This window comes from Catharus ustulatus, chromosome 13 (assembly GCF_009819885.2).
Source record: "Catharus ustulatus isolate bCatUst1 chromosome 13, bCatUst1.pri.v2, whole genome shotgun sequence".
Taxonomy (NCBI): domain Eukaryota; kingdom Metazoa; phylum Chordata; class Aves; order Passeriformes; family Turdidae; genus Catharus; species Catharus ustulatus.
The window spans coordinates 346,785-374,512 of NC_046233.1; the positions used below are offsets into that span (position 1 = coordinate 346,785).

General features: G+C 50.9%; 4 protein-coding genes and 1 non-coding gene across 6 annotated transcripts in view; 3 read left to right on the plus strand and 2 right to left on the minus strand.

Annotated features, from left to right (window-relative positions):
• Positions 1-7,600, minus strand: part of IFT122 (intraflagellar transport 122) — a 28,719-nt gene extending 21,119 nt beyond the window's left edge. For both annotated transcript variants that reach the window (XM_033071576.1, XM_033071575.1), the window contains exons 1-11: positions 7,504-7,600; positions 7,239-7,305; positions 6,136-6,220; positions 5,274-5,352; positions 4,444-4,520; positions 3,969-4,035; positions 3,059-3,205; positions 2,288-2,363; positions 1,601-1,792; positions 956-1,094; positions 163-365 (exon numbers count right to left, since the gene is read on the minus strand). In XM_033071576.1, coding sequence (XP_032927467.1) covers positions 163-365; positions 956-1,094; positions 1,601-1,792; positions 2,288-2,363; positions 3,059-3,205; positions 3,969-4,035; positions 4,444-4,520; positions 5,274-5,352; positions 6,136-6,220; positions 7,239-7,305; positions 7,504-7,544 — 1,173 coding nt within the window. In that variant the 5' untranslated portion in view covers positions 7,545-7,600. The remainder of the gene's footprint in view (positions 1-162; positions 366-955; positions 1,095-1,600; positions 1,793-2,287; positions 2,364-3,058; positions 3,206-3,968; positions 4,036-4,443; positions 4,521-5,273; positions 5,353-6,135; positions 6,221-7,238; positions 7,306-7,503) is intronic.
• Positions 7,601-7,802: 202 nt separating this feature from the next.
• Positions 7,803-11,402, plus strand: MBD4 (methyl-CpG binding domain 4, DNA glycosylase). The gene is made up of 8 exons (XM_033071812.1): positions 7,803-7,816; positions 8,089-8,253; positions 8,440-9,242; positions 9,543-9,617; positions 9,905-10,039; positions 10,272-10,421; positions 10,966-11,069; positions 11,212-11,402. Exons 1-8 carry the CDS (start codon positions 7,803-7,805, stop codon positions 11,287-11,289), a joined length of 1,524 nt encoding a protein of 507 aa, XP_032927703.1. The 3' UTR covers positions 11,290-11,402.
• A 286-nt stretch (positions 11,403-11,688) lies between these two features.
• RPL32 (ribosomal protein L32) lies at positions 11,689-13,843 on the plus strand. The gene is made up of 4 exons (XM_033071398.1): positions 11,689-12,013; positions 12,567-12,667; positions 12,854-13,035; positions 13,672-13,843. The coding sequence occupies exons 2-4, from the start codon at positions 12,572-12,574 to the stop codon at positions 13,799-13,801; spliced, it is 408 nt and encodes a 135-aa protein (XP_032927289.1). The 5' UTR covers positions 11,689-12,013; positions 12,567-12,571; the 3' UTR covers positions 13,802-13,843.
• Positions 12,368-12,503, plus strand: LOC117002695. Its single transcript, XR_004419341.1, has one exon. It is a non-coding gene; the product is annotated as a small nucleolar RNA SNORA7 (small nucleolar RNA).
• Positions 13,844-13,954: 111 nt separating the features above from the next.
• On the minus strand, positions 13,955-27,553 carry LOC117002371 (cullin-associated NEDD8-dissociated protein 1-like). Its single transcript, XM_033071396.2, has 15 exons — positions 27,410-27,553; positions 25,266-25,409; positions 23,881-24,035; positions 23,351-23,474; positions 22,449-22,705; positions 21,754-21,859; positions 20,573-20,718; positions 20,120-20,412; positions 19,599-19,740; positions 17,494-18,999; positions 17,043-17,138; positions 16,189-16,358; positions 15,905-16,069; positions 15,510-15,617; positions 13,955-15,312 (listed from the first exon to the last, which is right to left on the minus strand). The coding sequence occupies exons 1-15, from the start codon at positions 27,475-27,477 to the stop codon at positions 15,085-15,087; spliced, it is 3,708 nt and encodes a 1,235-aa protein (XP_032927287.1). The 5' UTR covers positions 27,478-27,553; the 3' UTR covers positions 13,955-15,084.
• Between the last annotated feature and the right edge of the window lie 175 nt (positions 27,554-27,728).

The following is a 27,728-nucleotide window of genomic DNA, read 5'->3' on the forward strand; positions in this document are numbered from 1 at the left end:
AGAGTCCCCTGAGCCACACCTGAGCACTGCAGGCACAGCAGGACTGCATGGGGAAGTGCTGCAGCAGATCCCACAGCACAGATGTCCTGCCAGCCACGACTGGGACAGCTGCCTTGAACACCCAACACACCACAGGAATACTCTAGCTTTTAAGGCACATACCTGGCATAAAATAATGTGATCTGAACACACCACCAGCAAGTTACATTCAAATTTCTTTATGATCTTTTCCTTCACCCGGTAGTACATATCTGCAGAGTCATCCGAGTACAACTCATAAATCAGGATTTTCTCTGGCATCTGGATGGCTAATCTGTTTTTGTAGATTGCAATTTTCTTCACAAGCTCTCTGCCTTTTATCCTAACTAGAAAGAAAAAACACCAAAATGATAAAGTATAAGCTGACACAAAAATAACAACCAGAAATCAGAGAACTAAAACACTAAAATTGAATCTCCCTAGAGCACCTCTAAAATTCAAAGCACGTTCCTGCTCAGATATGTTTGCTGCTCTGTATCCACGTCATCTACCATCCCTGTCACAGTTTACCACCCTCTATGAACAGCACATTCTAGAGCAGTACTTCAAATCTTTGCCATAGAAAGGCAGCAGAAATGAAGAAACAAAATAAGCACAAATGCTTGAGGTTACAAGTAAGGAAAATAAAAGCTAAATATAACACGTAGTATTTTATCTCAGAGATTAAATCCTTATTTTAAGGGCCCCTGTCCCTCCCAGTCTCTTTGCCAAACCCCACATCTTTCATTACACTTGTCAGTTCTGAACTTGCACGCCCCAAGTTTGCACTCTCCTCATGTAAAGTGGGTTCCACAGTCTGGGTGCCAAAGGGACAGCAGCCTGTCAGGTACATGCAGTGTATATTCCAAGTGTCCTGATGGATATTCATTCAAACAAGCTGCATGAAGCCTAGGCCCGCCTGCAAGTGTGGAATTACCCTTTTGCTCCGTGATGAGGTGCTGGACAATGACATCGGTCATGCTGTCCCTGTAGGCGTAGCGATCCTTATAGAGGCCGTGGACAGTGCTGAAAATCAGCTGGTAGAAGGAGATGGTTCCATCCTGACACCCCACTGCCTGAACACAAGAAGGGAATCATTTTAGTTAATTGGTACAGAGGTGAGAATTGTTAGATTATTTGTGAAGGGGGTGTGTTTGTTTGTTCATTTCTAAATTTGCTTTAATTCTCTTCCCACCTGTACAGGACTCAGAGTGCAGCATTTTGGGCTGACAGTTGCCCTGTAGGCATTTTCTTCCCATCATGGAATGAGATTTGGTCAATTCCAGAAGTTATTAGCTGATATTTTAAATTATCTTTCCCTCTTCTTTTTTAACCAAAATGCAGCAAACACCTTAGCACTTGAGAGAAGGTGTTATGCTCCTTACATCCTTCTTACAGCTCAGGTTTTACTTTTGTGGGATATTTGTAATTCCAGGGGCAGTTCTTGGATCTCCCTAGACACTGATGAGGTTCTACTGTCTCAGTAGGAATGTCCAAGCAACTAAGCTGAAAAAGTATGATCTTACTTTAAGTAACAAACTCCCTGTGAAAATGTTAGAAAAACTAACATATCCCTACTCACCACATAGTTGGAGTCTGGTTTAACTTTGCAGGTCCACACCCAGCTGCTCTGCTCTCCCACAGTGCCCAGGCGTACTCCATCCCTTGTGAAGAGAGAAACCTGTCTGTCTGAGCCTCCCAGCAAGAGATACTCTCCTTTGGTGAAGTAGCTGATGCAGCATGGGTCAAAATTGAGCACTCTGTCCTTCCCAATCTATCAGGGAAAATTAAACAAAAAAAAAAATCAAAAACATTTTTAAAAGGATCATTTCATCTTTCCTGAAGGCAAGAGTGCCACCACTGATGCCATTCATCTCTTCCATGCCAGAACCACTGGCTGTATTAAGATTGCCAAAGGCAGTCCTAAATTACCAGACCCAAACCATTCTGCTCAGAAGGCAACAACTCACAAAACCCCTTTAACCAGCTGAAAACCCCACAAAGATGCTCTCCACAAACCAGTGAACCATGTCATAGAAGTCAGCAGTTTTGTAAGGGCTTTAATGGAAGAACTGCAAGACAGCAGCTGAGCTGCTATGTGAGAAACAAGAGTTGGTGGAGTAATGGTTAAAAAAGTAGAGTCATAAAAGGCTGGAAAAACAGAAGACATTTACTGTAACTAATAAAGCAGCAGTATACAAATATTTTGATTGTGGGACACAGAACCAAAAATACCCTGTGACTCTTGAATAAACACTCCAAGACATACCTGCTTGCCACTCAGGTGGTAAAAGGAAAGCTTCTGACCCCAGTCTGCCACAGCTAAAATGTCATTGCGTTCATCTCTGCCAAAAAAAAAAGAAAAAAAAAGGAAAAATAGTAATTCTACAGCAATATATTAACAAATTTCTTAGAGTAACAGAACCGAGTAGCAGAATAGCAGAATTCATGTTACTTTTAAAAGTTACAAACTGAAAGGACAGCAGTTTGTCATTCAAACCTGTGGAGAACAGCTTGGGGACACAAAATCAAAACCAGTCTCCTCTACAGGAATAACTCAAAGCTTGAGGGGGGTCAGGCTCTGCTCCCAGGGAGCAAGGACACAACAAGAGGAAACGGCCTCAAGCAGCACCAGGGAAGGTTTAGGTTGGGTGTTAGGAAAATTTCTTCCCTGAAAGGGCTGTGCAGCTCTGGCACAGCTGCCCATCCCTGGAGGGGTTTAAACGCTCTGAGCATGCGGCACTTGGGGACAGGGGTCAGTGGTGGCCTTGGCAGGGCTGGGGAAGGGCTGGACTGAATGTCTCAAAGGGCTTTTCCAGTCTAAACAACCCCACGTCTCCAATCTAAAGGTAACTTATTCCAGGTTCTCCATTCAGTTGAAGACTGGCAGCAAAGCCAAAACCACAATATATCATCACTTAAAGAAAGTAACACACATTGCATTAACCTGCTCCAGCAGGGATAAAAACCAAGCCTTTCTGCAACAATGAGCCAAGGATTCTCTATTCAGCATGAAAAAAGGAAGGACGAAGTTATTTACCTGGAAGGATTCCAACAAATTGACCATACTGGAGAGGAAGAGCCCCCTGGCCTCTCTATTTTCACTTTCTCATCACCGTTTTTGTTCCTTATGCTGACAATGCCATTGAACATCCCCAAAGCAAGGTACTGGCCATCATTTGTCCAGCTGAGAAAACACACACACTGAAGAGTAAACTAATGCAAACAAGCAGCAGGAAGGCAGGATGGTACATAGCACACTCACACAGGAATGGTAGATAAAATGCATTTCTAAGAGGGAGTTCTGGCAGGTGGCTAGCAATCCTATGGTTTGTTTATACATCTAAATCCACATTTATAGCAACAGCAGGCTCTACATCGAGAACATTTTATCATATACACAGAAGCAAAATAACAAATTCAAGCTTGCAATATTTGTAACATGTGCTAAGTCAGATACATTCTGGGGATGGCAGTCTGGGAGCAGACCAAAGTGCTTTAAAAGCCACATTTATAACATGACCAGACAGAACTGGTTGGTGTAGGCAGAAGGGGCCTAGGGTCTATTCTGGTCTCTTCTTCAGTCAGATGAATGACTTCAGTTAATGAACCCTTGCCTCAGGTTCCCCACAAAAGTAATAACTTCTTCAACTGAAAACACCAACAGTACAGGGAGTGAACTAAAAACAAAAATTGCTATTATTTTTCCTCTAACTTCATTTTGTTGCTGTTGCACAAGACAGATGAACAGATGGACAGGTAACCTAAGACACCTGCTCAAGACCAGACTATGTCTGATGCCTTCAGAAGGATTTGGTTATAAAGAGGACCAAGCATAACCCAACACTTAAAAAGGAGGGAAAAGTCCTTCTTTTTTATAGCTTCAATCTTACTTTAAATGGTCTGTATTGAAACTAACTTAAATGACACAGATAACCCTTAAAACCTACCTACAGCAAGTAATCTTGGAGCTTGTTTTATGTTTAGAGACAGACTTCTGTTCAGGAGACCACAAGCCTTGATGAGAGAAAACAAAAAGCCAATGACAAGTAAGGATGTGCCAGGTTCAGACTATAAACTAATACTGTCAGATAACTCAGCTGGGATTTTAGAGGATCAAAGTCTTGTCCACTGCTAGAACGACATTTCAATTATTTATTATTAAATGGGGGGAAAAATCCATCTAAATAACAGAGTTTGTCTCTGCAAAAAATTCCAGTACCAGAACAGCACATTTGATCCTGTGACCCCTCACTACATTGTCCTTTCCCACTGAGTTTAAGTGCTTTAAATCAGCATCCAATGCCAGCTTTGTGTCCCATCCCTTCTGGAGTTACAGAGCTGTACCTGTCTGTGGTTGGCTTAGCTATCCAGCTGCAATGGAATTCAGTGACTCAATGGAAATGTTCAAGGGAGAAGACATACCAAAATCCCCAGACGAGCAGGATGCCAGCTGGTGAGTGAGAGGATTGTATGAAACGCACTGGATAGAGTCATTATGCCTAGAATGAAGTTACAATCAGATTTCAATAAATCATTCTTAAATGTCCCTTTTCTGACTTTCAGCAAGTGAGCTGAGAGCTTTAGCAGATGCCAAAATAATTGGATTGGTTTATAGTACATCAAATAAATCTGCTATTACTGTAAAGTAAATCAGTAATAAACCTTATAAAAACTATCTCCAAGTAGCAGGATTCACTGTATTTCATCAAGATTAAAGCAACTGTGGCTTGTGAAATATAACTGAAGGTTGTATCCAAATCCTAAACCAAGTGTGCTTGTGCACACTCTGCAGTGACCAGCTAACACAAACCAACTCCTGATAAATGTGCAGTCAGGAAACAGAACATGAAGTTGTTGCTTCAGAGGGCTGACTGAAAACAGAGCCAGATGACTGGAATATACCAGAAGTGCCAAACTCATTTTTAACTTGATCTCTGAACCAGAATTATGGTTTATTTTAGAAGACTGGTCATATTATGTTTCATTTTATTCTGACCTATTCAGAGTTTCCCAAGTTCTCTGTCAGCCCTCTAAACTCAGATTCTCTGGATTCCCCACCTCCTTTCATGCCTTTAATTGCTTTCCTGCCTCATTCAGATACTTCAGCTGCTCTTTTCCTCCTCCCTCCCCATCACCCCTTTTCTCTGACCTTAGTGAACCCTCTCCCAAATCTAACAGCTCGTGCTCTTTGATTGCAGCAGTGCATAATCAAAATTGGCTTTTGAGGCACAGAACTGAATGGCATCACTTACGTGTACTTCAGAATTCCTTCTAACTTTGAAGTCCAAATTATCACACTTTTATCAGCAGAGCCAGATGCGAAACGCTTGCCTAGGAATTAGAGATAATTTAAATCCCACACATACAAGAATCACTTTCACTCCAAATACTCAATCAAAGGGAGAGCAAGAAGTTCTTGAACTCGACAAGGCTCAAGCAATAAAGGGGCTGACACTGAGTGCCTGGATGTGCTGCTGTTTCCCAGCCACATGGAGTTCCAGTGGCTGGACTGCACCATTTCCATGGCCCTGCCAGCACCCAGCACCTCCAGTGCTGTCCAGCCCCAGGTGGGGATTGATGGGAACAGGGAAACAAGTTAAACTGGTTCATTGTCACAGGAACTCCCATCACCCAAACAGCAGCAGCTGCAGGAAGGCCCCCAAGCCCACAGAGTGAGTCCCACTGAATGAGAGTTGTAGAGCATGAGTTGGAACCAGAGTGCAGTGAGCAGGTAACATGAGAAGGATCAGGAAGCTCTGGGATAGAGGAACTACAGGAATAAAACTCAGAGGCAGATGAGTGGACAACCAGGAATCTCTGAGGAGAGCCTTCTCCCCAGGCTACCCATGAATACACACTTCACCAGTGCTAAACCTAACACTGAGGTCAAAGGGAGGGGCAGTGGGACCCCAGCTCTCCGGTGCACAGGTGATCTGAGCACCTGCACCGCAGCTCACACCCTCCTCTGGACAACAAACCCCAGCACTGGTTAAAGAACAAATCCCCAGCACTCCCAGGTGAGACTGAAAGAACCCCCATTTCCCCATTTTCCCTGGGCAGCCACAGATGGGAGAGATGCACTCCACAAAGCAGGCTAACAGCGCCCCAATTTACCATCTTTGGCATAAGCCACGCAGTACACAGTGTCTTTATGTCCTTTCAAGGGCTGAATCAGGGTTCCATCAGAAGTATCGTACACCTGTTCAAATGGGGAGAAAGAAACAATCCAAACATACAAACAAAAGAACTTACAGAACAAAAACCCTTCAGTGAATCACAGAACCCCATCTGGGTGGGAAGGCAGCTCAAAGCTCACTCAGGTCATGCCCTTGCCATGGAGCAGTGAGACCTTCCACAAGCCCCATCCAACCCGGCCTAAAACACCTCCAGTGTGAGGGCTGGGATGTAAAACTACTGAAGGACAACAGATTATGCACTTCCTTTTGTGTCTGCTTTTTGGATTTCACACAGTTCATACAAGACAAAATATTTTCTAGCACAGAAGCAGCTTTCTGTGACATGATACTTCTTAGAAAGAAAGAAGTCATTACTAGAAAATGACATGTACAGAGGACATTTTTCAAGAGTTTGTTCAGCAGCTTGTTTTATATTTTAATGGCTTTTGATCTTTTATTTTTATATTTTACATCCTGCTGTTAAAACATCTCTTGTAAGCGTTTGATGTTTGAACATAATAAATTACTGCAAAGGAGCATCAGTAAATACACGATTCTGTTAGCCCTGAGAGTGACACCTGATGTGCTGAGTGCTGAACTCCGCAATCATCCACCATCCCTGCACCCCACCCATCCCTTCCTGCAGCTCCTGCCCCAGCTGAAAGCTTTGAGCACCCGTGAGCAGCGGGCTCCGAGCTCTCCTGCAGCAGCCCCAGGGACCCACAAACAGCTCGGGGTGAGCGCTCCTCATCCTCCCCACCACGGGCTGGGTCCTGCATCTCAAACCCGGCATGGCACACGAGCACGAGATGACACAAGGAACGTAAATCTCATTACTGCTGGAAATAGAGCTTAAAACTTGGTAAGAAATATTAAAAAGCTTCAAAACACTTTAGAATTGGCCTGCATTAATATGTATGCTGCTGTGAGGCTGCACTGACCGAGATAAGGGGATTTCAGATAGGTTATATTCACAAGTTAATGTGAAAGAAATGCTGCTCATGCAGCTGCAGAGGAGAGAGCACAGGAAGGTTTCCCTACCAGCAGCCTGTTTCCAGCAGCGATTATCAGCTGGGTCCCATCCGGCTTGAAGGCGAGGTCGTAAATACTGGGGGAGCAAAGAGGCAAAAACCGCGGTCAGGAGACGGGAGCGACCCTCACCGTCAGGGCCAGCACTGCACGGCACAGCGAGCTCGCTAAAATCCCCGAGCACCAGGGGCCCACCGAGCCGCGCCGAGCCCCCCGAGCGGGACGGGCCGGGACACCCGAACGGGCCGGGACAGCGGCTGTGCCCGGGGCCGCTCACCACTGCTCGGCCCTGTCGCGCCAGGTGAGCGCGGCCCGCATCCCTCGAGCCCCGCACGGCTCGGCTCGGCACCGCTCCTCTCGGCCCGGCCCGCTCCGCTCCGCGCCGGACGCCGCTTCCCCCGCCCCGCTGCTGCCACGGCAACGCGCCCGGGGCCGGCGGGTCCGCCGCCCCGCCAGGGGGCGCTGCCAGGCCGGCAGGGGACGCTCGCGCGGGAATGTCACGTGATTATCATGTGATCATCACGTGAGCGGAGCGCGGGACTGTCATGTGAGCGTCACGTGAGCGGAGCGCGGGAGATGGCGGCGGGCGGGTGAGGGCGGAGCGGGCCCGGGCGGGAGCGGGGGGCTCGGGCAGCGAGGGGCTCGGGCAGCGGGGGGCTCGGGCAGCGGGGGGCTCGGGCAGCGGGGGGCTCGGGCAGCGGGGGGCTCGGGCAGCGGGGGGCTCGGGCAGCGGGGTGCGGGCGGCCGTGGCCCGGGCGGCCGTGGCCCGGCGCTGGGGTCGTGTGGGGGCCCGTGCCCAGGCCTGCCCCCGTCCCCGGAGCTCTCCCGGCAGCTGGGCCTCACCCGGGCTCTCCTTCCCCAGCAGCCCTGACGGCGGCAGTCGAAGCGCGGCGGCGGAATGGCCCAGCCCCGGCTCCGGGGACCGCGGCCCAGCGGGGCCCAGCGCCCTCCCCCGCGGGTGGCAGCGGGTGACCAGCCGCAGGCGATCGGGCAGGACGGCCGGGAGGATCGATGTCTACTTCGTGAGGTGAGGCTGGGCTGTCACTGAGCTCTGTGTGCCCTTTCTTGGCAGGACCACAGGAATGTGCCCCGACATCGCCCTGGAAACTGTTCATGCCCTTTGTTTTGGGGTTGTATGTATTATTGAGATTTTAAAGCGAAGAATAGGAGAATGAGAAAATCATTGCTAATTTGCTTTCCTTTTTTACCACAGCCCTGAAGGGAAGAAGCTGAGGTCAAAACGAGCACTTGTGGAGTATTTACAGAAAACTGGAGAGACAGCAGTGAAAGCAGCTGATTTTGATTTCACAGCTCCTCGAGGGAGCACATGCTCAGGGTTGAGGGGATATGGCACAGGAGCTGTGAGGACTGATCTGGAAAAGGAGGATTGTCTGAGCCAAGTGCAACATCTCCATGCACAGAATGGTGCTGAGGTTGGAATTCAGAACATCCAGGCTGGGAATGGACACCTGGAAGATGCTACATCTGCTGTGGAAAGCACAGATTTAGCAATGGAAGACACAAACCTGGAGGAGAGTTTGAAAACCAGAAGGAAGGGGGCAGATGGGAAAAGTGTCCAAACTAGGAGACGTGGGAAGGGCTCAGAAAGGAGGAACCAAGGTGCCCTCAAGAGGCAGAGGAGAATCTCTAACACACTGGAGACCAAGTGTGTTCAGAACAGGAGAGTCCACAGACAGACAGACACTCGTGGAGCTGGCAGCCAGGCTGTGGCTGATGCAGGTGCTGACCCTGTGGCAGGGAAAGCTCTGTCAGGAACGTCCAGGGCACGGCTGAGGTCAGTGGCTGGCTCACAGAGAGAGCTGGGTCACCTGCCAAAGGAGGGGCCAAGCTGCAGTGACACACCTGCTGTGAGGTCTGAGGAGAAGCCCCATGGACTGGAGACAGGGAAGGTGCCAGGTCCGGGGGATCTGGGTCAGCAGGATGTTAAATCTGATGCCCAGGGGGATGCTGAGCCGTGGGACAGGACAAGCTGCACAGCAGTCACAACAGCACCAGGTGTGTGTGCCAGAGCAGAAAGTGTTCTGCTTCAGGTCAAGCTGCTCTGACATCCAAATCTCATTTTTATCCAATAGCATTTAAATTATTGCAGACTTACTCAAAACTGAAACTCACTGTGCCAAGCTCTTAAGCTGTACAGTGTCAGGTGATAATCTGGAGATTTAAGGGACTTTTGTGTTCTGTACATGAGAAGAATTCCTTCTGTTTCCATCCCAGCATAAAGCAGAAATGGTGTGTGAAACATGACAGCAAAATATTTGATCCTTTTCCTAATGCTGAAGTTTTATTTCTTTACAGAAGAGTCTGTCCCTCGAACACGAGTGGAGAGAAGGAAAACAAGTCCATATTTTTCCAGTAAATACAGCAAAGAAGGTATTGTACTTAGGGAAATTTTTTTTTTTTAATGGGGAAGGGATAGGATGGCTCAGCATCAAGTGATGATGTGGATAATTCCTCACAGCTTGACACTGGTTGCAGCTGTGCCAAGTGTGGCACAGTCCCCTGCAGCCCTGTAAAAACTGTGTGGGAGCTGCTGTGGCTCCATCATGCACAGTGCCTCCACAAAAATGCTTCAGAGGTCGTAATTTTATATTTTTTCCTTAAATAGGTAAAACCATTCTTTCCTGACTAATAAATATTCCTGTGTTGCCCCTTTACAGCCCCCAGCCCACCCAGAAGGAAGGCTCTCAGAAAATGGACTCCTCCACGTTCTCCTTTCAATCTTATCCAGGAAACACTCTTCCATGATCCGTGGAAGCTTCTCATTGCCACCATATTTCTCAACAAAACTTCAGGTAGTCAGCTGGCAGCAGTGGGTGTGTAAATGTTGGGAGGTGTTGCAGGGTTGAAACAGCTGCCAGTTTTAATGGTGTTAATTAAATAATCTGTTTATTTTAACTTGTGTCACTGTGAAATAATAATCCTTAGTTGGTACCTTGCCTTGGAAAAGCTCACTTGAGGAAGGATATGGATAGTCCAGAAGGAGAACTCCATCCCAGCCTCCCGCTCACGGGATTCTTTCACCAGGGAAAATGGCCATTCCAGTGCTCTGGGAGTTCCTGAGGAGGTATCCTTCTCCTGAGGTAGCCAGGGCTGCAGACTGGAAAGAGATGTCAGAGCTGCTCAAACCTCTTGGCCTCTACGAGCTCAGAGCCAAAACCATCATCAGGTTCTCAGGTGGGTTTTCCTGACTTCTGGACCAGTCTTGGTTATGCTGGCAAAAGACAAACAGCTTTGATCCAAACGCTGCTCTGTGGATTCTCCTCTGATGAGTGGGTTATTTTGTGCAGTGTTTGGGATCCATTGGTGTCACACAGGCAAAACTGCTGATCCCAGTCTGAACTGGGAGAGAAATGCTAGCCACAGTGTGTTCTGCAGGACACTAGAAACCTGTTGAGGAGACCCAAGCCCCGCAGCACTGCTGCTGTGTTTGCAGCGCTGTTACAGGGTGGCTCTGCTCAGGGTTGCTCTGGTCACCTGCAGGAGGCCCTTCCAGGTGGGATCTCTCTGATTCTGGTATTTCCTAAACTCAGAACCTGCAGAGGAGAATTTTGCTCTGATGAGGTTATGATTAAAACTCCTGTGGTGGTTTGTTGGAGGATTAACCCGTGGGGGTTCATGGCCTGTGAGGATGTGTAACAGCGCACAGGGTGCTCCTGGCGTGCAGCAGCGAGGGCAGGGGGTGTGTGTGAGGGTTCTGAGTGCTGTGCTGGCCCCACAGGTGAGTACCTGAGCAAGGCCTGGCGTTACCCCATCGAGCTGCACGGCATCGGCAAGTACGGCAACGACTCCTACAGAATCTTCTGTGTGAACGAGTGGAAGGAGGTGGGTGGTGCCCTCGGGCTCCTCCAGCATCCCACTTGTGCCCACTGAGCCCCTGGCACTGGGAAGCCAACGCTCACAGTGTTGGAGCAGTGAGATATTTTAAGGTGTTTTAGTAAATATTTGACATTTTCTTGTATCTCAGGTGCAGCCACAGGACCACAAGTTGAACGTGTACCACACGTGGCTGTGGGAGAACCACGAGAGGCTGAGCATCGACTGAGCTGAGCTGGGGGTGACCTGGCCCCATCACTTCCCCTCGGGTGCCCTCACAGTTCTGGGATGTCAGGGCTGGGGTCATTGCTATTTTTTAAATAAACGTGTCCCTGTTTTGTAGTGCCTGTCTCATGTCTCTGTGCCTGCAGCTGCCTCCCCGGGCTGGGGGCTGGCTGGGCACAGCCATCATCCATGCCCACCGTTCCCTTTCCCGGGGCCAGGCGGTCGGGATGTGCTCTCGGTGCTGCTGGCCGGGGGCTGAGGGCAGAGCCGGTGCCCGGAGCAGCCCTGGGCAGAGCAGAGCCCGGTGCTGGTGCCGGTGCCGGGGCGGAGCTGCCGCCGGGTTCGGGACTCGCCGCGCTCGGTTCCGCCGCGCCGCCAGGTGGCGCCTGCCCGCCCGCTCGCACTGGCGGAAGTCGCGGGCGGGCACAGCCTGGCGCTGACACCGACAGGTCCTGTTAGCTTCGTAGCAAGCGCGCTGTTCGTGACGGTGGCAGGGAAGCACCGCTGTGGGCTCCCGCGCCGGACCGAACCTCTCTGCCCGCTGCCACCTCGCTGCGGTGGCGGCCTAGGCTCCGCGCCGCCCCGCCGGTGTCTCGCCAGTGCCCCGTGTGCGCGGCCGCAGCGCCGCCCGCCCCTGCCAGGACCGCCCCCCGCGTTCCCATAACCGCTTGCGCGCGGGGCGCCTCCCTCTCTCGGGCGGGCCCGCGGCGGAGGCGCCATCGGCACCGGTGAGTCCCGGCCGCGCCATCCGCGGCCATCCGGCCCCATCCGCGGCCATCCGGCCCCCCGCGCTTCTGGCACGGACCGGCTCCCTCCCTTTCCTTTTCTCTCCGCCGCGTCTTTTCTCCGGGGCGCGGGAAGCGGCCCCCGCGGGCCAGGACCGCTGCTGTGCCGGCCGGGGCGGCCCCGGATGGGCGGCGCTGGGGCCTCGCCCGCGCCCCTTCCCGGCGGCGGGGCCGCGCTCCCGGGGCAGCGCTCGGTCGAGCCGGGGCGGGCAGAGCCGCGGGTCTCGGTCGGTGTTCGTCTCCGCGGTGTGCCGGGCTCCAGCAGGAGCAGCGCAGGGCGCGGGGATGGCACCGCGGCACCTCCCAGGATCGCATCTGGAGAGCTGCCAGTGCTCTGCCAGCTTCGGAGGCGGGAGGCAGAGCCCCAGCAGATGAAGACCCATTCCCTCGCCGGCCTGCCGTGGCCCGCGGGGGAAGGCAGTCTGCGACACGCGTGGCCCGGGCAGCCGCACCGCACCTGGGCCGCGCCCCGCGCTCACCCCACTCTGTCCCGCAGGCACCATGCCTGCTCTCAGGCCTCTCGTGAAGCCCAAGATCGTCAAGAAGAGAACCAAGAAGTTCATCCGGCACCAGTCTGACCGCTATGTCAAGATCAAGGTGAGGAGTAGCTGCAGGTTCCCGAGGGTGTTTTGTAGGTGGGAAGGAAAGCCCAGCAGGGTGGTGGCAAGCTGCAGCAGCTGGGCAGGGAGGGTGAGGAGGCCAGTGCAGGTCAGTGCAGGCAGCCTTCGGGCCGGCTGGGCTCGGAGCAATCCCGATTTGTAACTGTTCTCTGCATTTGTGCAGCGCAACTGGCGCAAACCCAGAGGCATCGACAACAGAGTGCGCCGGCGCTTCAAGGGGCAGATCCTGATGCCCAACATCGGCTATGGCAGCAACAAGAAGACAAAACACATGCTGCCCACGGGCTTCAGAAAGTTCCTGGTCCACAATGTGAAAGAGCTGGAAGTGCTGATGATGAGCAACAAGTGAGTGTGTGGGGCCTGTATCCCACCGGGGAGAGGTGGCATGGTCAGGGTGGAACGAGGGAAGGCATTGCCTCTGAGAGCACAGATACCATCACGATGCCCTCAGTGCTGCTGGAGGGTGGGGGCACAGGGAGGCCTTGGGGCTGGCTATCATCCCCTTGGCAAAAATACACAGAGGTTGTGCCACATCACTGGTAACCAGGGTCAGAACTGGGATCTGGTCTGGGCACGAGTCTGTTCCAGTGCTGGTTTTTGCTACAAAGTAGTAACAATAATTAAGGACTACCTCTGACTGAGTCAGTCACAAGAGAAGCTGAGCTGTCCTGGAGGGGAGCTCCTGCTTGAGGCCACACAGGTCAGGCTTGCTGAGGGGTGGCAATCATGGCTCAGGGCCTGTGCAGTGGGGCCTGAGTGCTGCTGGCAGGACAGCTCCAGCCATGGCTCTGGGCACTGCAGGCAGGACAGCTCCAGCCATGGCTCTGGGTGCTGCTGGCAGGACAGCTCCAGCCATGGCTCTGGGGGCTTTGCCTCGGCTCTGGGTGCTGCTGGCAGGACAGCTCCAGCCATGGCTCTGGGGGCTTTGCCTCAGCTCTGGGTGCTGCTGGAGCCAAGCCCAACGCTGTCTGTCCCCCCCAGGTCGTACTGTGCAGAGATTGCCCACAACGTGTCCTCCAAGAACAGGAAGGTGATCGTGGAGAGAGCCGCCCAGCTCGCCATCAAGATCACCAACCCCAACGCCAGACTGCGCAGCGAGGAGAACGAGTAGCAGCTCTGCACACAGATGTATTTAATAAAAGCCTCAGTCCAACTCGGCTGCTGTTTTCATGGGCAGAGGAGGGGCAGCAGCCTGTGGGCTCTGCTGTCAGGGCACTCAAGGAGCAGTGTCAGGGTGATGGTCAGTGAACTCAGGGCACGCAGCTTCACAAGTGTATTTTATTTTATTTTCTATACCACCCAGACAACAGCTGTCCTTCCATACAGCACTATAAATACTATTCACATCAACCACTCTGTCAAAAGAGAAAAGAAAGCACAGAGCAGTTTGTGGCTAGAGCAGTTTGTCATCATGGCCTCATCCTCTAGTTGGCTGCTAGAACCTCAGTCTCTCTTAAGGCATTTTCTCTTGGACAAAGCAGAATTTGAGCACAGCAGCCACTCTGGGCTGTGTGCTTGCACCCCTGGCTCCTGCTTGCCACCTCTGAGCCCTGACTGCCACTGACCACTGGTGCTCCTGCAGATGCCTGCTGCTGATGTGTGACCAGGACCAGCAGATCCTTGTGGCTGGTGACACCAACACTGAGGTGCTCCAAGGGGAGAAAGAAGCCATGTTAGTGCAAAGCAAAGCTTTAAGCAGGGTTTGTCACTGAAACAGTCAATAACAATCCCTCAGGGAAGATGGCTGAGGTATTTGGCAGTCAAAACCATAAATACAAAAGCCAAGCAACACAGCTTTGAATTTCCCAAATGTCAGACTGAAGCCCCAGGAGGAGGGTGGGGGTGTCAGGTACCCCCCTGCCCTGTGCAGTCTCCTTTCCCAAAGGCCTGTGGGATGAACCCACTGACAGAGACATGGCTCCCAGATTTTAGCCATGTTTCTTAGTGAAAACACTATAAATACATTCTTGGGCAATTTTAGGTAGAAAGTGCATGTGCAGTGATTAAAAAAAAACTTTGTACTGCAGTAAGGAGTATTTGCAGTAGTTGTTTCCATTGTTCATAGAACCACAACTGTGATTGCTTTGTGCACCCCTTAAAACTTCCTAAAAACATGGGAACATTCATCTTCCAGCCCCTGCCCTCCATGAGGCTGTATTCCCCTGATCTCAGGTGTCATTCCAAATCTCTGAGGAGTGTGATACAAGTGCAGCTGGATCAAACCAGTCCTGTCCAGCTGTCACAGTGCACAGCATCCCCAGTCTCTCCTGTGGCTGCCCAGGGCTGTGGGCTTGGCTGTGGCAGGAGAGCAGCTCAATGCTGTTTGTTCCTCTCCAGCCAGCCAGTGTCTGGCTGGGGCATCCCGAGGGCAGGAGGGTGGTGGGGAAAAACATCTTAGCTCATGTCCATTGACTCCAAGGTGGGGAGGGAAGCAGAATCTTTCTGAATGCTCTCAAAAAGTGATGCCATTTCAGGACTGGATCTGATCTGGGATGAGAACTCAGCCATTGCTGGGCTTTTCTCCACCTCGGGGATGGTCAGGAGAGCAGCCACTGCCCGCATGGCCGAGTGCTTCAGCTCATCCTGCTTCTCAAACTCCTGCTTCACCGAGCCGGCCTTCACCTGCAAATCCAAGGCCCCGTTTTCAGTGGGCATTTAGAAAATGCCACCTACAGGCACAGAACCAACTCAGCAGCAGAGACCAGCACAGGATTTCCCAGGTGGGGAAGTGGCTGGCTCAGCAGCACTGAGGGAGAAGGCCAGGAGCAGAGGCAGCGTGGGGCAGGAGCCAGCCAGGCCCTGCAGGACCCTGCTCTTACCTTGGTGGAGCAGGTAGCCCGGAGGGGCTCGATGAGGCGCTCGAGCCGCTGCAGCACAGCGCTGGGGCAGAGCACCGAGAGCCGCGCCAGCACGATGAACGTCAGCATCTGCCACGGGGGGAAAACTGCTGTTGGACCTCTGGGCACCAGCTCTGCTCACAGCTGGGCTGACCCTGCACTGTGCTGACTTCCCTGCACTTGTGCTAAGAGCTGGAAACACACCCCAGGCAGCCAGGGGCTGGAGCTGCAGCTGGCCCAGGTGTGTGCGGTGCTGCAGGTGTCCGCAAAGCACCTGGGGACACTGCACTCCCTGGCCTGGGGCTGTGGGCATACACAGCCCGGCTGCAGCCCAGGCCCCACAGAGAAAATGACACCAGTCAGGGCACAGCACCTACCCGAATGTCATAGTGATCCTTCAGCCCATCCTCCACGTGGTTCAGGTAGTCATAGATGTCCAGCCGGTCCAGGCAGCTTTCCAGCAGGGTGTACATGCACTCAAAAGCAGCTTTCCTCACATCAAGGCCATCGTCCACTGTGTGCTTGAATGGCCCCATCTCCACCTGAACCAAGACAAACCGCACAGCTGTCACCAAAGAGCAGAGCAGCAGCTGCACCTGGGCTCCACAGGCTGCTGTGGGTCACGCTGTGGGTCCTGCCCAGCCCAGCCCAGCCCAGTTACCTCGCGGATGAGCTCCCTGCGCACTCGGGTTTCGTTGTACAGGCTGGGGAGGACCGAGGTCAGTAAATCCCGGATTAGAGAAGGCTTGTTGTGAGCAGCAGAATTAAACAGGGCTAAAGACACGCGGCGAACATTCAGGTCTGGGTCTTGCAGAGTTTGTAGGAAGTCACCTGAGGGATAAGAACACATCAGTCAGTCCTGCAGCCAACAGGATGCAACATTTCTGCAGTGTTTTAAAAGAATATTGGGGTGTATTTCAAGGAGGCTGGTTATGAGAGCATTCATGGTAAAATAACTAGCAGCACAGTCTGTCAGAGGCATTTGAGATGCTTTCTCTCCCTCTGTTTGGTACAGGAAAGAAACATGACTGTCCTGCATTTGGGCATAAAAACAAACTGTGACTCTAGCTACCTCACTCTAAAGTCCAATCAGAAGCTTTGTTATTCAAGGAAGCTGTGGGGGATTTTTCTTGCTTAGATCCCATCTGATGAAACTTCTCTGAAACAGAAGGGCTGGTTTTTATACAGCATATCCATGTGTGGGCGCTCTGGACACCAAACACGCCTCATGTAGGTTTACTCTTGAAGATCCTTTTTGTGGGGTGCTGGAATTCTGAGATTAAATGTAGAAAGAACTTAAGCACTCTAATTAACAATGGAGCATGCCCAAGAGAGAGGCATCAGTGCATTTAGCAAGGACTCACAATACAGTGTTGTTGTTTAATCTCAAAAGCTGAGAAACTGACAAAAACTAACTGGACTAGATGAGGTTCACGCAGGAGTGGAAAATCCCTGCACTGCTAGCAACAGCCAACCCCTCAAGCACCAGCTCACACCCCTTCCAAAGCAGCCTACCTATGCAGCCTTTCAGGAGAGCATCGATGGGCTGAGGCTGGTCTGTGATGGTGAACTTGATGGCAGTAACCACAGTGCTCCGGGCATGTGGGGAGCCTGCAATGGAGAGGGGGAGAAACAGTGAAAAATCAAGAGAGAAAATCACTGCTGTAACTCTCTAGTACACATTCTGCCCTTGGTCCTGTTACAGGTCTTACAGAGAAAAGGGAATCTTGTCAACTCTGTGTTTGAATCTGCTCCTGCACAATCTCCTAGTGCAGTCCCTGTTCCCAGCACCCTCCTGCTCTGGTGCAAACCAGGGCTCCTCTCATCCCCCTTGCAGAGGGATCTGTCCTGATCCCTGCTCTCCTCTTGACTGGCTTTGCTCCCTGTTGTACCCACAAGCAGTTTACAGGAGGAATTTCCATCAGAAGGCAGCATTTCCCTGCTCTGGCCACTGCCCTAGCCATACCTGCTGACAGCTGTTTCCTCAGCCGGGGCAGCAGCTCGGCAGGGTTCACCAGGGTCAGCTTCCCCAGGCATTCTGCCACCACGTTGCGCGTCCCCTCCTCTGTGCACTCGCAGTGCTTGAAGAGCAGAGCCCAGATATCCTCCACGTAGGGCGTGAGGCTGTCAGCTGGGGAGCAGCTGATCACCTCCTTCAGGGAGTGCAGCAGCAGGTACTGCCTCTTGGGCTGGCCTCCGATCTCCTTGAGCAGGAAGGGCAGGTACTCGTGCAGGCTGCCGGCGCTGACGTTCCCCAGCGCGTATGAGGCGGCGGATTTCACCTCCTCGCTGGGGGAAGCAAACGCCTCCAGGAGCACGGTCCTGAGCTCCCTCTGAGCACTGAGGTTCGTGGTGCGGCCCACCTCTGCCAGGAACAGGAAAGCCAGCACTTGGACAGCAGGGCTGGACTTGGGGCTTTTCACATCCTGGACAAACTGGTTCACTGTGGCAGGGGCTTCCTTCGGGCAGGCTGAGCACAGGGCTGCCACACACTTGGCGACGGAGTGGTACGCCTGCTTGTGCAAGGTCAGCGAGGCCCCTGCCGAACCCGAGCCGTAAATGGGTGCTGTCAGCTGCTTCACCAGCTCTGGGTAACCCATGCCAGCCGTCTTTGTCAGGACCAGGGCCTGGAAGAAGTCGATGATGGCATTCAGGGCCCCTCCTTGAAGCAAAGGTGAGTGGACAAGCTGAAAGATTTCAGCAAGGACGGAGCCGCTGATCTTGGAGATACAGGATGGATAAATCTTGGCCAAAGTGGTGAGGAACGTGATGGTCACCTGGGACACATGCATGTCATTCTCAGTAATTAAGACAGGGAGCTCTGTCAGCACAGCCTCAATCATGGCAGGCTTGAGGCTGTCACTATAGTTCTTCACCAGGATGTCCAGAGCATTCAGGGTGCTCAGTTTCAAGGCACGCTGATTCTTTCTCAAGAAGGAAGCTAGAATGGGGAGACCTTCCCCTAGGATGGGTCTCAAATCTATTTGAAGTGGAGAATTAGCAATTAAGGTTAATGCTTTGACTGTTGTCAGTCTGGTGATTTCATTTTTGAGCCTCTCCAGAAATATCTTCAAGGTTGGCTGGAGGTCAGTGCTTAAATGGTCTCCCAAGTTGTAAATTATTTGTCCCATGCAGGAGATGGCCCGTTCCTTCACCTCCTGGTCGATGTCAGCTGCCTTCAGCCTCTTCAGAGTACCAGAGAAAAGGTCCTTCACATAGGGCTTGGCATCAAAGCTGCAAGGTTTGTCCAAAGGCCTGATAACTTTCACAAGCTGCTGAGTTACCAGCAGAGCTTCTGACGTGATCTTATAGAAGGGGTCTCCAATACAGGTCACAACAGAAGGCAGCAGGGCTTTGACATGAGGGTGAAACACCTCTGGCTGGTGGTTGCACAGGAGGACGTGGAGGAAGGACAGCGTGTCGATCCGCATGTTGGAGGAGCTGGATTTATCCGCCAAGGAGAAAACAATACCTGGGCAGGAGAAAATATCATGATGTTGTATTTTTCCCAAAGGAGGAGGTTCATGAATCCAGCCAGGGACAATCAAAGGAGACTTTTCTCATATTCACTGTACAATCACATCAAAAGCAAAGGCAGGACCTGAGCCTTCCAGTAGTGGGATGCTTCATAAACCCGCAGGCCAGAAGAGCTCATCGAAAAATGTGGTGGTGCAAATTAAACAGGTCAATGTAAAGAATTGTTTTAAATGCCACTGCATTTTGCAAAAGGAAATGGCATTTATATTTCTGATCTCAGTGTGGCAACAGCACAATTCCAGCTGCTTTCAGAGGAGGCCAGAATAGGCCCTCCCAAAAGCATCTTGTCAGGGGACTCTAGAAATGAATTTGGCATTTTTATCCTGGCTTTCAGTACAGAGGCCAGAATTAATTTGGGAGCTGTTCAGCACAGCAGCACATAGTAGAACTTCATGTGTTTGTCCTAATGCTGAGCAGAATAACTCAAAGGAATAAAACTGGAATGTGCAGGCAAGGAGTTCATGTGTTCAGAATGGGTTTTACCAACCCCAGAATGGATTTTGCTGCTTCACCCCAGACCACAGACAAGCTTACCAGGGATAAGTGCAGGTATATGATCTGCCAGGCAGCCAGGAAGAACACTGGCCAGTTCTGTCAGAAGGCTGAAGCAACCCTGTTTTGATTTGATGCTCTTTTCTTTGAGCTGCTTGTGCAAGGCCTTGATGATGTTGGGAACCTGCAGTTTGGAGAAGCAAATGAGAAGGGGACACCTGAATCATCCCAGCTGCTCTCAGAGGCTCACTCTGGTACATTTCTACCACAGTTTATTTGGTGAGTTTCCTGAGCAACAGCTGCTGTAGGGCACCAGCCAGAAGCCAGCCTGCCCCAGCCTGGGCCTCACACGTGCCAGGGCTGGTGGAGGACAGTGCTGGCTGTACCCCCACGCTCCTGTGCTGTGCCTGCACTCTTCTCCTGGGAATGGCAGGGGACAGACAGGGAACAGCCAGCTCTCTGGGTCTGGGGCCCTCTAGATGCCTGCCCCAGGGCTCCTTCAGCTAGCCACATCCTCAAGGTACCTACTTCTCACTGCTTTGTGATTTAACCTGCTCACACACCTGGTTCTGAAGCATTGTCAGGGGAATGTCATCCTTGCCAGAGGCATCAGAAGAGTGCAGCCAGCTCTGGGTAGGCAGAGTTTGCTTCAGCAAGGAGATGTAAGCATTGAAGATGTCAGCTTTGACATTCTCCTCCCTCTCTTTGAACCTGCTTATCAAGGCTGGGGAGAGAGTTCTGTAGAAGTCCTGCAGGAGATCAGGCCTGCTGCTGACCACGGCCTCCAGGCACTTGGCCGCAGCCCTGCGCACCTTCCAGCTGATGTCGTCGTCGTCGCTGTACTCGTCGTTGCTCTCTAGAAACAACACAAGGGGAAACAAGGCAGCATTGTGAGAAAACTGCAGCTAAAGGAGCACTCGATCCTCAGAGCTGCCCTCTCCAGGAGGAGAAAGCAGGGGGGGGAGAAATGTTAACCCCGTGTTCTGCTGAGCACAGCCATCCTCACAAGCAGGCACCTTGCTCTTCATCCTCCCCATTTTCAGTTTCCATCATCTCTTCCTCTTCCTCCTCATTATCATAGTTGTAGTTTGGGTCAAAGGTAATGTACTTCAAACACAGTCCCATCACACTTGAGATGTGAGGGTCCATTTCCTTTGGGCACCTATCACAAATGAAAATTGTAAGAGTTAATCAGAGACTAAGCTTTTAATATATTTTTTATGTTTTTATATATCCAAACTATCAGTTTAAAATATCCAAATAATATTATTAATCTCAAAAGGATCACAAAGTGCTTCACAGACCATGTGAACATTTTGATAATATGAGTTAAACCAAAGATGCTCCTTCCTGTTGTGCATGAAGCAAGGCCTACATTCCCCTATGGAAAGGATGCAATAACTTTGATAAGGACAAATAAATAAATCAATTGCCTTCTTCCTGTTGGGAGGACTGAGTTAAAACCAGAAGATTTGGCGACGAGGAGGGAATAGTTTTGCTCGAAGTGACCTTGCAGCTGGGAATGCTAAAGATGTCAGTGTGGGAAAACTCCATTTATTTTACTTAATGTTGCTCATCCCCTGCATGTTTTCAGAAGTACAACTGCTGTGGAGAGAAAATACAGCTGGGATAACTACCCCAGAGCCTGTGTCTCCATCTGTCTGTCACCCAGCATTATTAGCAAGGCAATGACATAAACGTGCTGCTGGCATTTCAGCTGTGGTTGGATGGTGGCCCTTGGTTACCTGCACGTGTCAGTTCACACATACACAGCCTGGTTGGATCCTCCCTTCCTGGGAGAACACCTCAGCAGCTCTGCAGGGCTCCTTTTCCAAGCAGTAAATGTTTCACCAACTGAGAGCTGCAGCTCAGCAGCTCTTCTGCCCAACCCCCTTGCCTGCTTCCAGCTCCCTCCAGGAGCAAGGCAGGTCCCTCTGGCTAAGGAACACTCCAAGGACAAGGAAAACTCCCACTCCTGCAAAACCAATACAGAAGGACAGCCTCCCATGCTGAGGTAAAGCAGCTCATGATTCCACTCTGCTCTGCATGTGCAGAAGAGATTTCATACATGAACTCCATTCTCAAGAGGAATACTTGCAGGAAGGCCCTCCTTCCAGGATGCTGAATGTATGGATATTTACACCAGGAGGAGAGGGATGCACAGGATGGTGCAGAGGCATTCCCCAGGGGCACACACCTTCTCACAAAGGACTCAAAGGCCTGGAAACAATACTCTCGCAGCTCATCATCATCCACGTTACAGTACTGAACAATCAGAGGAATTATCTTCTCCAGGTGCTCTCCTGGGAAAGACAGAGCAGGCAGCAGTGAAAAACCATTCCAGCCTTCACTCACCTGGGCAGCTGACAGCTCAGCCACCTGCCCCTTCCTTCCTGTGCCTGGTAGAGCATTCCTGCCCCAGATCTCACAGGCAAGGAGCCAGAGCCCACCAAAACCAGCTGGGCTGGTTTTCAACAACTGATCCCTGCTCTCTATCTGCAGCCCCTCGGTGGCATTTCAGTCACAGGAAGAGCTGTGATTAGAGATCTCTTACGACCTACTCTCAACTCTGGCAGGTCTTTTAGACAAGTAATACAATATGTTGCCATCTCCTGTGTCATTTAAAAGGGGGTGAATCCACTGACCTAGTTCATAGAGGTGTTAATTCAAACCAGGGAAGTGCTGCAAGATCTCGAGGGGACAATCACAGTGACTAGAGAAGGGCAGCCAGAGAGATACTCTGGTGTCTCCTTTCCAAGTGAAGATCAGAGAGCCAGACCAGAACCACAGAGGGGATCACAAGAACAATGAGCACTCTTCTTTTACCACTAAGAGGAGGTGCTCTAAAATGCACGTACATTTCCCAGCATCATTTCAAGCTGCTCATCCTACCTATGCGGTGCCCAGCCTGCCTGCTGATGCCAGCCACACACTGGATGTACGTCCTGGTGGTAGATGTAGACTCATTCTTCTTCAGCTCTGCCAGCAGATGCTCTGTGAGCTCTGAGAAGATGTTTCCACTGCAGGTCAAGACCAAGTGCCCCAAGGCAATGATGGCCCGTTTACGTACTGCCAGCCTGGGGCTGGTCAGCTGAGGCAGCAGGCAGGTCAGGATGGAGGAATGGAATGAGTAGAGTGTTCCTCCCAACCTGCATTGAACAGAACAAGGCACAAGGTAAAGTCAAAGGCTCAGAAAAAAGCCCTCTTGGCAGCAACAAATCTAAAAATCCTTCAGCTGTGGAGACTTCATGCATGTTGTGGGGAGAGGGAGGAGAAGGGCAGGTTTGTCATTTTGGTCTGAACACTGACTTGCTCCGTAAAACACAGGGAGAGCTTATTTGTCTCTATCATGGAGGAGTTTTTGACTGTGTCCTTCTGGATGACCCAAGGGTGTGCTAATAATCTCCTGCGTGCAGATGACATACGACACTGTCACTCTGACTTATGCAACAAGAGAAACAGGCAGCCAGGAAAAAAAAAAAAAGCATGTGTGATGGGCTCATAGAGCTAAAATAAACCTCCCTGCTTTGCTCTCACCCTTCCACGTTTGTGTGAGCTAAGCTTCTGTGGGATCCATCACCAGAGGCACTGCCATTCCCAAGCACAGAAAGGCTTGGCTTGTTATCTCATCCCTGCTGGGGACCTGCTCTACTCAGATATTCCCTAGGAGCAGCAAACCAAATCCTGTGTTTTTAAGTCCCAGTAATAGGATTAGGGAAATAAAGAAATCAAAAGCAGACACATCTCTGCAGCCCCCTTCTATGCACAGCTGCCAGAAGGAAATCCTGTGGTACCTGCTCAGCATATCTGACAGGATGTCAAGAGCTTCCAACTGCACGGACACATCCTCCTGCTTGCCAATGGCTCCTGTCAGCTGGGCTGTGATCTTTTTGCACACATTTGCTGTCATGGTGGAACCTGCAAGAGAGACATTTTCCCTGCTGTCACTTAACAAGGAGTCCTTTTTGCTGCTAGAACTATTCACTCCCTCATACACTGAAAAAAGAAATCACCACTGGGATATCAAATCAGGATAGACTGAGATGGCTGCAGAGGAAAATCCTATTGCTGGGAGCCTCAGGTATCCCCTGAAAAGCTGATGCGTTTTTGGATACATAGTTCCAAATACAGCTCAAGTTTTCATTCCATCTTTCATCCCATTGGTACCTCAGCTCTACCGTCCCTCCTCCTGATTTCATAGATTGTCCTCTGTCAGGTCAGTAAAGAATCAGAAACTTCTGGGCTCTGGACTCGACACTTTACCCCGTTTGCCAAAGGCTGGGCCTCCCTGTTCCTCAGTGACAAATGGGGACAGGCAGTGTACCTGTGGCAGCTGGTGGCAGCTCAGAAATAACAGTTTTGAGGCCGATGCTGGAGATATCTCGCAGCTGCTCCTTGTCCGACAGCATGTTCGTGCAGAGCGTATCCACGATGGTCTCCACCTGGTACTCCTTCACTTTGCCAACCAGCGGGCCCAGGCTGCAGGAGGAGAAGCCAGTCAGGAGGAAGGGCCTAATCCAAGTGTCCATGTCCTCCAAACCATCTCACTGCTCCTTATCAAAGACCCTGGCCACCTATCTGGAATGACTGACATTTCGCTCTAAGCACCTCCTTAGGCACGGAAAGGATGGATGAGAGATTGCAATGAGTGTGGACTTACTGCAGATACAACCACAGATAAACAGGCAGAGAAGGTGAGAAGTTGGTCCTCTGCTCAGTGCCCAACTGTTTTGCTTTAAAACCCAGAATAAACCAGCCCAAAGCAGGCAGAGACAGGAACAGGGCCAAGAAAAGTCAGGACAGTGGGAATCAAAAAGAGAGGGCCAAAGATAACAGAGATATAACAGAGACACAACAGAGATATAACAGAGATATAACAGAGATACAACAGGGACACAGGGATATCTGTACAGGGATAGAAGCAACACCTGGTTGAAAAGAAAGGATTATGAATAGGATCCACAGCAGGAAAAAAATAGAGGAACCCAAAGAGGTTTTTAAATGTCCCATCCTTCTGCAGCCCTGGGATGAAATGAGCTATTCATTGGCATTTCTAGATTGAACACACCCACTTAGCCATGCTGGGGAAAGAGAGGGAAAGAACATGTCAGCAGCAGGATCCCTTTATCTGAGGATTCACTAACAGAGGAACCTGCTGCTTTTGTTCATTTGGATTTTAAAAAATGGGAATGGTCAAAGCAACAGCACAGGCTGCACTCAGAGTCATGACAGGGAAAAATCCAAGTGTATTACAAAGTTCTGTGAAAACTCCCTTGAAGAGAAGGATTTGGACCTGAAATTAAAGCCCATAAGGGCTGTACACGTTTACTACCATTGCTATCAAAGACAGATCAATGGAGAAATTCAGCACTGCATTCAAAAGCCTGAGAGAGGACAAGAGCTTGATGACCAAAATTTTAAATTGTGCTTCTCCCTGAAGAAATAAAATCTCAGGGATCCACCTTCCATGTGGTAAGGTTTGTAACAGCAACACTGAATTACTTCCAAAATCATTTCTTGCTCCTACAAAGGTGTCTGTGTGCTCACCCCTTGTGTCTACAGAGAGAAAGTGCAGTGCTGGCAAGACAGGGCAAAGTCCAGAGGAGGTTTGGGGGAGGTGTCAAGGGCCAGGCTCCCCTCTCACACTCTGCAGTCTGTGATGGCTTCATCAGTGCCAGGGAACACAGCTATCACTGTCCAGGCTCTTACCATTTGACAGCAAGGTTCTGTACTTCCCCGTTTTTGTCCTCCAGCAATTTCAAAAGCATTTTCACAACTTTTTTCTCACTGTCTTCATCTAGTTTTATTGAATCTTTCTGCAGTTCCATCATCAGGTCGTTGGTGGCCATAAACCTGAAAGGACACAGGGAAGGAGTGGATTGGCTGATGTGCAGACACAAATGCATCACCTGGGACAGACCCTGGCAACTGGTGCTTGTATGAAAACACACTACCAAAGAGTAACTTACAACACTGCCCTAAGAAAAAGGAAAATTACTACTGTCTTACAAGTAGGTAACTACCCAACAGGAGTCAGGTAAGCAAAAACTCCAAAAGTGGCACTCAGCATGTTTATTTTTTCTCAGTGACTAAATGAAGAGGGTTAACTGTGCTAGAAAAAAATCACGATGGGTTTTTTCATTAATTTGTCACCTGGCCTAGGAAAAGCGGCCTGGGGTCTAAGAATGTACCTAGCTCTGTTCTTTCTGGCTAACTCAGCACTCACAGAATGACCCCACACATGGACAAGCCCTATCACCTTCAAAAATAAAAAAAAAAAAAGTCATGACTCCATGCAAACTAAACCTCAGAAGTGCACTAGTCTATATTTAGATTGCGGGGAGCAAAATCAATTGAATATTTATCTAGATTAGAAAGAAAAACAAAGACCCAACTGACAGTCAGTTTTCTAACAGGGACAAAATGGATACTGAGAAGTCCTGGAAAGTATCCATTTTCCTAGGAGCAGGAAGAGCAAAAGGAGCTGGTATAGGAGTCAGAGGTTCTAAGAAATCTCAGTGTGGCTGTCATGTGTTAGCTGCTTTCCAATGTGAGCCCTGCACAGAAGGATGTCTAACAGGAACCACCAAGTCTCCTCTCTCGTTACAAAATGACAGCTCCCTTTTAAATTAGGCTCTGATGTCACTCATTCAGCACATTGTACAGGTCATCATTTGAGGCTTCAGTCTGCAATCCCGTTCCTGAGCAGCAACGAGGTTCATCTGGAGAGGGACTGCTGTGGTGTTCCAGAGTGAGAAAACTCTGCTCTGAAATCCAGAGTGAGAAAACAGCAGCAATGTGCCCTAAGGTGTTACGGTGCAATCTATTTCTGATTGTGCATGAGCTCTCAGCTGCACGCTGCACTCAGTGTCTGTGTGGAACCAGCATGACCAATTATGGCCACGGGCTGCACAGAGCCCTCTGCGGCAGCACACCAGCTTGGGACGCGCTGCCATCCTGCCCAGCACCTTGGGATCTCACCAACACATCCACCTGTGCGGGGAACAGAGAAACCTGCCCTGTAACACATCATTTTGGCCCTGTGCTGGGAGGAGGTGGCCCTGCAGTGCCTCTGTGACATGGTGTGTGCCCGGCGCTGGGCACATCTCCTTGGGAGTGTCAACTGGAAATTCTTCGAACAAACTGACTGTACAACTGCTCCATCACTGACTTCTTTATAAAGTACCTATTTTAACATCTGAGAACATCAGCAGCTTCTATAAAAATCAATCTAACCCCTCTCTTAGGCCTCAAAATACCAAGTCTGCCCAAACATTACCCTCCAGGTTGGTACTGAGAGAACAATATGCTCAGGAGTGAAATCTTTCACATATGTCAGTTTTAATCACTTTTTATAGAGTGCCCTACACATTGAGCCATTCCCCTAACCCTAAAAAGATGCCAACTTTTCTCCTGACATAAACAAAACAAAAAAAAAAAAGCATCTCAGTTCTGTTAGGGAGGCACATTCTCCCATCACAAAGTTCTCCAAGCAGCCTGAGCAGAGCCAGTATGGGCAGCATCTGTCACTCAGGGACACGGGGGTCTACTCACCCCTGTTAATGCACTGACTATCTCACAAATTATCAAAACAAATTAGAAGCATTTCTGCTACGGCGTTCTTTATTCACAAAACAAGTAACAACTTGAAGTCCAGCTGCCCAGACTTATTCCCCCTCCCACTTTCATCCGGCACCAATCTAGGCAAGGGAGGGGAGCCCCGCAGGTTCCTCTGCCTTTCCCCCTCAGCCAGGACATGGTCGGCTTGCAGCCCAGTAAATAAAACCGGAGCAAATGCCAGGCTCCCGCACACCCCGCTCCCCGGCAGCCCCTCCGCCCGGTCGCTGCCGCACCTGAAGTCCTTGTCGGTGGAGGTCATTTTCTCCAGCAGGCTGGAGATGTGGTACGAGACGCTGGCCATGGCGGAGCGCTCTGCGGGGCCCGGGGCGCCGCCCGCTCCGCTCCGTGCTGGGGGACCCCGAGGCGGCGGGAGGAGCCGGGCCAGGCGGCTCTGGGGGTTCTGTCCGGGCCCAGGCCGTGCCCCCGGCCGCTCGGCTCGGGCGCCCGGGGCAGGACAGGCCAGGCCCCGCTCCCGCCCCTCGCCCTCTCCCTGCCCAGCGCCGGCAGCGGCCGCCCCCGGAACCCGGCACGAGCGGAACGTCGTCGCAGGCG